The sequence below is a fragment of the Cygnus olor genome, chromosome 1 (assembly GCF_009769625.2).
Source record: "Cygnus olor isolate bCygOlo1 chromosome 1, bCygOlo1.pri.v2, whole genome shotgun sequence".
In the NCBI taxonomy this organism is placed as follows: domain Eukaryota; kingdom Metazoa; phylum Chordata; class Aves; order Anseriformes; family Anatidae; genus Cygnus; species Cygnus olor.
In genome coordinates this window covers 103152841-103163049 of record NC_049169.1, presented here as the reverse complement: position 1 = coordinate 103163049, position 10209 = coordinate 103152841, and the positions used below count along the sequence as shown (strand labels likewise).

The 10209-nt window shown below is 39.1% G+C and overlaps 1 protein-coding gene across 1 annotated transcript in view; it reads left to right on the top strand.

The window, feature by feature from the left end:
- The first annotated feature begins 2164 nt into the window (after positions 1 to 2164).
- The window catches only part of LOC121073386 (ovostatin), a 30877-nt gene continuing 22832 nt past the window's right edge, over positions 2165 to 10209 (top strand). Inside the window, exons 1-10 of the mRNA XM_040564262.1 lie at positions 2165 to 2244; positions 2750 to 2933; positions 3302 to 3458; positions 4922 to 4974; positions 5866 to 5886; positions 6988 to 7156; positions 7696 to 7780; positions 8579 to 8690; positions 9685 to 9799; positions 10004 to 10113. Of these exons, the coding sequence (XP_040420196.1) occupies positions 2180 to 2244; positions 2750 to 2933; positions 3302 to 3458; positions 4922 to 4974; positions 5866 to 5886; positions 6988 to 7156; positions 7696 to 7780; positions 8579 to 8690; positions 9685 to 9799; positions 10004 to 10113 (1071 nt within the window). The 5' untranslated portion in view covers positions 2165 to 2179. The remainder of the gene's footprint in view (positions 2245 to 2749; positions 2934 to 3301; positions 3459 to 4921; positions 4975 to 5865; positions 5887 to 6987; positions 7157 to 7695; positions 7781 to 8578; positions 8691 to 9684; positions 9800 to 10003; positions 10114 to 10209) is intronic.

The following is a 10209-nucleotide window of genomic DNA, read 5'->3' as shown; positions in this document are numbered from 1 at the left end:
ACAAAGTTCATTATAACAGAAAGTTATAACTTTCACAGCTAATCTATCCTATCTATACAACATTTGAATGTCACCTAACCCACCCGATCTTTTGTTTAGACTTTCAAAATTAGCCTCAGAAAATTCTCTCTGCAGGAAGACGTGGACTGCAATAATTATAAAATGGGCCTGTCTGAAAGCGAATATTTTATTATGTTGCAATAAATTCATAATTACCTGAGAAAGCCAGGAAGAGCAAGAACATGCAATATAGGCTATTACTTATTTTACAATGTCAACTCAAGTTCAAGACTTTGACGGTGAATTTTTGTTTTTGACAGCTCATGGTGTGGGTATCTTGTTACAGAAAAAAAAGCAAACCTGATTCGTAGTGAAGCTCCTGAATTGTTGATACAGGTGGAGATCCACTTTAATAGGTATGACAGGGAACTGGTCTTTCAGAGTAGAATATTAGAATGTTCTCTGTGGTCTAAGCAACCACAGCATGCCACAAAGAAAGCTCTGGGTAACCACTAGTTGCTGCTGCCCTGTTTCCGTTTCGTATGATTTGATACTCTGTGAAAATTTACAGACATAAAGGAAGAAAGTTTCATAGCTGTCCTGGGTGGCACACACTACCATTCCCTAAATCACATTCTAGCAGCAAACAAGAAGAGGCAGTCACACAGTTTATCAGGAAAGCAGAGAAAAGTATGCTTCTTTGAAGATGTTCTGCCTTTGAAACCATATGTCTCTTTAATAAAATTTAACCATTCTGCTAACATTTAGTCGGGGGTTGACACTTCCAGCATTCAAGCACCCACCCTGCCTTTTGCTCACTTCCCTCTCCTAGATCCTGGGGAGAAAAACAGAAGGAAGATAAAAATAATCGATTGAGATAAAGACAGTTAATAAGAAAAGCAAAAATGTGCACATGGAAGTGAAGAAAAAAGAGGAATTTATTCACTAGTTCCCATTGGCAGGCATATGTCCAGCCACTAAGTGGGAAGCAGGGCCTCAGTACACATAGCACTTTCTTTGGAAGACAAGTGACTTAACTATGAATGTTCCCCCTCCTCCTCCTTTACCCAGCTTTTATTGCTGAGTATGATGTCGCTTTGGTCAGTTGGGTCAGCTGTCCTGGCCATGTCCCCTCCCACGTCCTTGCACGCCCCCAGCCTACTGATTTTTATTTATTTATTTATTTTCTGGGGGAGAAAGAAAGCCTTGACACTGTGCAAGCACTGTTCACCAACAGCCAAAACACTGTTTTATCAACACTGATTAGCACATATGCAAAGCACAGCACTATACAAACTGCTATGAAGAAAGCTGGCTTCATAAATTCATCCCAGCTTTTTGGCTGAAAGTAGATTTTCTCCCCCTAAAAACAAACCAAACCAACCGACCAACCAAAAGCTAAACAAAATACACACACACATACAAAATTAAAACAAACAAACAAACAAACAAAAACTAAATAGCTTCCACAAAGGTGTAAAAACTAGAACCCTGAGGCACTAACAAATGCTACCCTGGGATCTACCAACTGACTAATTTCAGGATGAAATAAAACAGACTTCAACAATACTGCAAAATGCTTAATGGACAGAGATTAGTCCATCTCACCAATATTCAGAATATCTAAGAAGGAAGAGAAAGGAGAGGCCAACACGTTATTTTAACCAGAATCAGGTGTCAAAGTATAGAAAGTTATTCTACTTCACCCAGACTGGGAATCCAGGAGGTAAATTACAAGAATGAAGGGGTAAGCCCGCAAATATTAACATAGTTTGACGGGCTCCTTCTGTTTTGGGTCATTTCATCATTTTCTGTTCCAAGCATCAGCATAAGAAGAAAAGCCCCTCACCTGAAAAACAAGACTGCTAAGGACACTTTGTGCAGACATTCAGAGAAGTGCAGCAAAGTGTTTCTATCTGGAGACAGTGGGTTGGTGGTGTAGTTTGCAGTAGGGCTAGGGGAGGTTCTTGAAAGAATTAGGATAGACTAGGATCTCCACCCCTTACTGCAATTATAAAGGCACTAGCATCTAAGGAAGGAACCAGAGAGGAGTTGAAGGGCCAACTCCTTTCTTCTGGAGCTCTTGGTGAGGAATGTTGCAGAATTGTTAAAGTAGCAAGCAACGCATTATTTCTTGGGAAGAGAATTTATCTCTTTCTTCTGTCTCCCAGTGAGAAAAATGTGGTTGAAGTTTCTTCTGGCTATTCTCCTCCTGCATGTAACAGCTGGAAAGGAACCTGAGCCGTAAGAACTACCATGTTATTACTAATAGTATTCATTGTAAGGCTTTAAAGACAGTGCTAGTTGATGCCACTACTTTTACTGTAAATATTAAATACTGTTATGACTCATCTTTCATATCTGGAGAGCTAAGTTAACCTGGAGTGTGGATGGCAAATGAGTGGTTCTCATTAAATACCAAGCAGACCTGCCTGTTGAAGAACTTCCAGAGAAGTTGATGTTTGTGTTCAGAAAGGACAATAGCAATAATAGCAGATGAGTCCAGGACTAAGGTGATGGGCTAATGTGTAACAGTGGGGAGTGCCGGCAGAACTGTGTGGGGAACCAAAGACTGAACTCGTTGGGAGCTACAGGGCAGGAGTGGGGGACACCAGCAAGAGTGTCTTATGTTTATTCCAAATCAACCAGCAGGTACAGAACAGTACAAACACTTTGTATTTGTTTCTTCCTGTTGAGGCTGTTTCTCCATTCTTTATGATGTGATCACTATGCTGTTTGGATCTCACAGGCAGTATGTCCTGATGGTGCCTGCTGTCCTCCAAAATGACTCTCCAGGCCAGATTTGCCTGCAGTTCCTCAACCTCAATCAAACGATATCTGTTAGAGTCATCCTTGAGTATGGTGCTGTTAACACCACTATTTTTGAGAAAACCATGATGGCAAGCAATGATCTGCAGTGCTTCAACTTCACGGTAAATGAATTTTAGTTTATGTCCCAATGGAAAAGTTAACTTGTTGGAACAGCTGATGTCAGAGGTTCATAGGAAATGTAGGGAGGGTGAAGAAAGACAGAGCAGGGAGCACAGGAAAGGAACACGCAGCAGTAGGAATAAGACATGTTGAAGAAAAAAGGAAGTGGAGAACAGGTACATAGTGACAGACGAGAGATTTTTATTAGACATAAGAAATGTAAAAGGCTCAAGAAAGACATTTCAGATGATGGGAGTGAGATGGGTTTCTCTTTTTAGGAGTCTAGTCCATAGGTAGAGGTGTTCAACAGGTTCTGGAGCAAATGACTTCAAGACTAGCATCCTCCCCTTGTTTTCCTGTTTCCTTACAGATTCCTCCTGTCAATTCTGTCCCACTGGCTTTCATTTCCTTCTCTGCCAAAGGCGCCACAGTTAGCGTGGAAGAGCGGCGGTCAGTGATGATTTGGAATGCAGAGAGCTTTGTCTTTGTGCAGACGGACAAACCCATCTACAAACCAGGACAGAGTGGTGAATATCTGTTTAGTTGATGGCATTTCCCTTAGGATGCAATTTCTTCAGATAGAGTTTTTTATGCAGGGTGTTCCTCAGGCTGAGCTACAGTCTAGACACCTTCTTCAGAATTTCTGTTAAAACCATTATGGGTGTTTGCTGTGGAGCTCAGAGAGTCATCCTCAGGATGGCAGAAGACTACCGTCACACAGTCTCTATTCATTTTATTTGTCCCTTCCTTAGTTAAAAGAAGAAGGGAGCTTTTACTGCTGTCATTTCATTCCTGGTAACAGGCCAAGCAAGTAGAAAGATGTGATAAGATCACTATTTATATTGCCGGCTGAAACAATGTTCCCACAGTCTGTGATACTAGTCAGCTTCAAAGACAGACAAAAGACCAAGACCATGATTTAAAAATGAAATACAATTTTATTTTTTTAAAGAAAAGATCGTGTCGTTTGCCCTCTTAGTTCTGATAGCTTAGGACTTCATATTTTCTTTCTTTTTTTTTTCCTGCAAAGTTGAGACATTTATGCTATTCAGCTATCCATACTTCTCATCTTGCTGTAGAACAGATCTCCACATACACAAAGCCCTATTTATTCAGATCAATTTCTTAATTCACTGCTAGGTTTTAAGGTTTCTAAAACAACATTGTGGGAAACACTGAGAGAATATTTCTTTCCAGAGGTAAGCCAAATAACTTAGCAGTTAGACTGGATCATCTATATTTTAGTTAGGGATGAGTTCTGTCTTAACAGATTGCAGAAAGGAAAGCTTACCAATCAGAATTTGGTTCCACCAAGGTGTCTCACAGACATGGCCTGATTATTTGACAGATTGTTTGTTACTGAGGGGGGAGAAGCAGTAGATTAAATTAAATGCTAAAAACATAACGGTTTGTAAGGACATTTTTGAAGCATGCTTTTTTCTGTTTTTCATTGTGTAGTGATTGTCATTCTCCTTTCAGTTTTGCTCTTCTAAAGAAAAAAAAAAAAAAAGTAAAAACCTGTACAAGATGAGAACAAACTTAACTAACAAGAATTGCACTGCATTAGAAAAAACTGACACTTCGCCGAGTTGCAGTAATATTAGGAGTTTTCATATGTTCAAAGCAACAAACCTCACTTTAGAGACTGGGTAATGAAGTGGAACAAATTTGCTTACATCATACAGACAGCCACTGAAAGAATTATGGCAGTCACTTGAGACTACCTGACCTGCACTGCAGTGCAGCCATCTCTTTTCTCTGAGGTTAAGCAAACTTTCATGAAAGAGTGAGAATACAATGCTGGGGGAAAGTGCACTCAGCAAAGTCCCTGTAGCATTCTTTTACCTTCAGATGCATTTTATTACTTACATCCTGTGCAAGTGGGTTTGTTAGAAGATCCAATGAAACTGGAAGTGCTAATAAAAGCAAAAACTCATGCTCAGCTAAATAAGCTCCAGTACTGTTAATGCCTTGTTCCATGTCTTTTCAGTGATGTTTCGTGTTGTTGCTCTGGATTTCAATTTTAAACCTGTTCAAGAGATGGTGAGTGATCTGAAATATTTCCCTGTATTTAAAATTACTGGGAGACAATCTCCTCTCGAATTTTAAGTAAACAGTTGCCGTGGAAAAAAATGAGTTTTTGCAGAGACTACATGCGAAAAGCAAACAAGATTTCCTAAGCACATGATATGTTCTACCCTTACCTTACAGTCACATGTAACTGGACAAGTGTGTAGCAGATTGCACTCCTGACACAAGACCCCTTGCTACTGCTGGGAAAGAGGCTTTAAAAACCCTCTGCCTTTGTGCTGAGACATTATTTATAGCTCTGACTAGAAAGCCCACTTGACAGTCTCCTGCTATTACCATTCAGCAATTGTTGCTTGCAAAAATAGGCAAGTCAACCACCTACGGTACTTTGCTCGTTTTAGAAAAGAGGAAATGAAAAGACTTACCATGACTGTTTATTTCATCAGTGACACTTTTTTTCATTGCCAGTAAGCTGTCTTCATGCTAATGGTACATAATCCAAGAGATGGAGGGATCTTTACTGGCCTCTTTTCATGTGGTTGTAAAGCAGAAGACAGCACAGTGTTACCAAAAAAACTGGTGCTAGATAAACAGAGTGAAGATGTAAGATCAAAGAAGCCCAAATCACGATTTACATGCACCTCTGTAACTCTGCATAATCAACTGCTTCTGACTTCCACTAAATCCAGTATGATCAGAGCCTGTCCCAGCATTATTGTTTCATCTGGTCCCTTTATGTAATCTTCTTATTGATGTAGAACTGCTATGAAAACTGATTATAAGAGATCTGGAATTATACTTATTTTTAGTTAGGCATTTCTCACAATCCTGCAGAAAAATAATTTGTGTTTGTTCGGACATCTAATTTCTTCTCCCACTCTTTTTTTTTTTTTCCTTTTTCAGTACCCCTTGATCACTATTCAGGTAAGAGATTTTTCTCTTTGTAATGTACCACACTTATAAACAAAAAATCTAGAGCACATATGCTTATATTGGTTTATATTAAGCAATATAAGCACGTGCTTATATTGGTTATATTGGCTGTGTCTACACACAGCCATATCCTACTCCTGAATACACTGGCAGAAATTAACAGAAACTCCATAAAATTCCAGGATGCTGTTCAAGCTTTACTAACATGGAAAACATATCTACTTTCATCTCAGCAGTTATAAAAGTAGTATTGTTCTTATGCCTGTCTTTGACTCCCTTACACCACCTTCAGTTTGTTCAACTTGTTTTGGAGTATATCTTTTCATAACTTAAGACTGTGAACAAATATAGGCAGTGGGTAAAATTAGTAGCTATACTGGCACTTCCATGGCATTTTGCAGTGGTTTTTAATCAGAAAACACATCTAGACAATATTCCTGCAAAATTTTGTTACACTGTGAAATCATGTGATATTATTTTGTTTGCATTGAATCACAAATATTTGGAGTTTTGCATGCATTTTTTTTGCAGTCTGTGTTGTAAAGAGTTCAAGGAAATGGCACGAGTTAGTATTCTGTAACCCAACTAGCATAAAATACAGTCGGAGGCAAAAGACACTTCAGTACAAAAGAAATAAAGAAATGCTCCCTTCCTCCTTCTAGCAGCAGAAAGAAAAAAAAAAAAAAAAAAAAAAAAAAGGGTTCCTTAAGGGCAAGATTTGTTGGGGATAAGCTAGGCTGAGGGAGAAGCATGAAGAAGGGATTTTCTTTCTCTCCCCCCTTGACACAAAACTAGTAAAATACATGCTAAAGAGCAGGGGAAAACAGCATAGTGCAACTTCCTCTGATCATTGAGACTAATACCTAGGATTGCAAAGGATAGCTAAATCTGAGATCGTCAGATGAGAATCTAGCAACATTAAGAACTGGAGTACCAAGGCATAATTTATCTCAAGGAGCATTTGCATTAAACAGCTTCTTCAATGAATTAAGAGCAACTTGCCCTATGCTTCTTTGTTTCTGGTTTTGTATGCTAGTTGCAAAAGATTTCTGAGGCAAACAAACTGTGAATCTATATACTTTTTTTCTTCAGGATCCACGGAACAACAGGATCTTTCAGTGGCAAAATGTGACATCAGAGATGAATATTGTCCAGATTGAATTCCCACTAACTGAAGAGCCTATCCTGGGGAACTATAAAATTATCACAGAAAAGAAATCAGGAGATAGAACAAATTATTCTTTCCTTGTGGAGGAATACGGTAAATGCCACCTGCTGGTTCTAATAGAGTAGAAAACATTATTAGAGATGAGTCTTTATAAGGCAACCCTTTTGATTGCTAATACTTCAAACACCTTCCTGGCAAATGTAACTTCAATTATTTTATTTGTCATTAAGAAATGGAGGGGGAAAAAAAAGTAAAAAGACAACAGAAATTAACCAATCTGCACAGATTCAGCTGGGAAAAGAATCTGCATAACAAATCAATAAATTGATAGAAAAATCCACTGTGATGAGCTAACCTTCTCCCAGACAGGTCCACTAACTTTCTGGCCATAGCTTTGCAAGACTTCTGGATATCACAGAATTCATCATTCAGAATTGTCATTTTCGTCGTTCTCATCAAAGCTTTGAATTAATAGTTAAATGAACCTTCACTGATCAGGCCATTTCTTGGCTATCTTGACACCCCAGTGCTGAGTTCTCATTCCATCTGTGACTAAAGTTATATCTTATTTCATCTCAGGAGAGACAATATAACAGTGTTGGTTTTTTTTGTCTTTTTATTCTTTGTTCTAGTGTTGCCAAAATTTGATGTTATAGTCACTGCACCAGAAGGTCTTACAGTCATGGATTCAGAGTTCACAGTGAAAGTCTGTGGAGTGTAAGTACCAGGTGCAGAGCCATTAGTAAACATACTGAAGAGCAAGAACTTCCCAAAGACTGGGGAAAGAGAAAGGACTTAGAAAACAGACTAAAATAAGTAGGGCCTCAGAAGAGGTTGGTCAGGTTGGAGTTTTCATTTACTTGTATTCTCATCTCATTTTATTGTATGAGTATTCTCTTCTCAGTGGTGTTTGGTGGGTTAACCAAATATTCAAGGAGTCCCCTTTTAAAGTATGATGTGTCCTCTCCCAGCAAATCACCTTAGAGGGGGGCCTTTGTACAGCTTAACACTGTTAAATTCTAATGTGGGTCTTAATGTTTCAGCTGTCTTTAACTTCCTCACAAAGCTTAGTCCTTTGGAAAGACCATGTTTACTCTAATACAAAGATCTTGTAATTTATAACTGATGGTTGAAATCCTGAACCCCTTACAATTATGAGGAGTTTTGCTTTGATCTCAGTGAGTCTAGGACTTCACTCTAAGAAGAAGAACGGAGAAAATAGTAATAATTTCGTTGGCAGTTATGTCTGGCCATCATCCTTATAGATGTATTTATTTTGACATTTACAGTATGGTTCTGGTTCATGGGTTCATGGGTGAAATAAAACTCATCGGTATGTTAACTTGCAACTTGTATTATCTTTCTGTAACAGAAAGAAAGTTACGAAAAAGTCTGTGAATTCACCCTAGTGTCTGGCTTGCCAGATCACTGCTCAACCTGGGTCTATTCCTGCATAAATTAGCTTAAGTCAGTTTTTCAAGCATCTTCTCATAGACATTTTTCTTCTTCCCCTAGGTACACCTATGGCCAGCCTGTTGAGGGGAAAGTCCAGCTGAGCGTGTGCAGGGATTTTGATTCATATGGGAGATGCAAGAAAAGCCCAGTTTGTCAATCATTTACAAAAGATGTACGATGCATAATTATTATTCCTCTTTGTGCTTGCCTTTTCCTCCATGTTCCTGCTTCTCTCCCTTTGCTCACAACACTTCTATATTTTAATTTTTTTTCTTTCCTCAGTGCTTCACTTCACTGAACTCACCTATTCACTTAGATCACTAGCCAGAAACTCAGGGCACTTAATTGTCTTGGTTTTCCACCAGGCATGAAGAAGGACTGACGAGTTCTTTCTTCATGACCCACCTGAAAAGTGTAGGCAGTGATATCTCCATCAGTCCTATATAGATCAATTTAAAAGTAATGGGAAAAGACTCCTTTTTGAAAGCTATGGAAAATTCTTCTCTTGACAGCTGAGAACTCATTTTAACTGATAGAATTCAGTAATCAATTTTTCCCCATTTTCACTCTGCTGTGGAAGGCCTGGCATTCTTCAGGTGGAAGAAGTATTTCCCAGATATGGGGAATATATAGACCCAAGAACTTTACTTTCACTTGTCTCACCAGTTGAATATCCATCTAGTTAAGCAGAGCTGTCTTCATACAAAATTATGCAGCACAGTATTTCCAAAACAGTAGACTAAGAATTTCAAAATTAAAAATGTAAAGAAAAGAGATCATGTGATGCATTCACAGTTGGTTTCACATGCATCAGTAATCTCCCAGGCAGAGTCAAGATCTGCCAGACAGGGAGAGGAAGATACAACAACTCTTTGCGAGAGTTTTTTCTCTCCTCTCATGCAGAGACTGATGGGAGTGCCTTTCCTCTCCCATTGCTGCCTGGCAGTTACTTCTCAGGACATTTCATAAAGTAGAACAAACAGGAGTTTGATGGACTTAAGAACATTGCATGCTGTCCTGGGTCATGGGTGTCAGGCAGTGTCATAGGATGCATCTGCCCAAGAATTCAGTTATTCTAAAAGTTACCACCAAAGAAGGGCATTGTATATTGCCAGTATCCTTCATAAGCTGTGATCCTTGGTAACAGAATTTTCTTCCATTTCCAGCTGGAAACAGATGGCTGCCTCTCCCGTGTTTTCAGTTCCAACATCTTTGAGCTAAATCGCATTGGTTATATGAGGAATCTTGATGTGAAAGCCATTGTCACAGAGAAAGGAACAGGTAATCCCTTCTAGACAGTCAGAAACAGCAACAGTGGTGTGGTTAGAAAAAGACAGTAGAGGATATTCATCCTCTGTCTGCTGAGCACAAGGATGTCTTCCTATTTTTATAAGCACAGCGATCATTTCCAGGCAAATGCTAACTCTGATGTAGCTATATGCAAGACAAAGTATATCTTCTCTTGACTCCAGGCATATCTTACAGGCCTGCAACTTACAGCTACTCAGTCTATTTCCATAACTCGAGTGATGAGCAGTTTGCAGTTTGAGAATATGGATCGCCACTATAGAAGAGGCATTCCCTACTTTGGACAGGTAAGTGAAGGAACAGATAGTTTGTAGTGAAGGTGACTGATGGGATATCACAAGACAGCCAAGACGGGAAAAACTAGGGGACTATTTTGGGGGGAT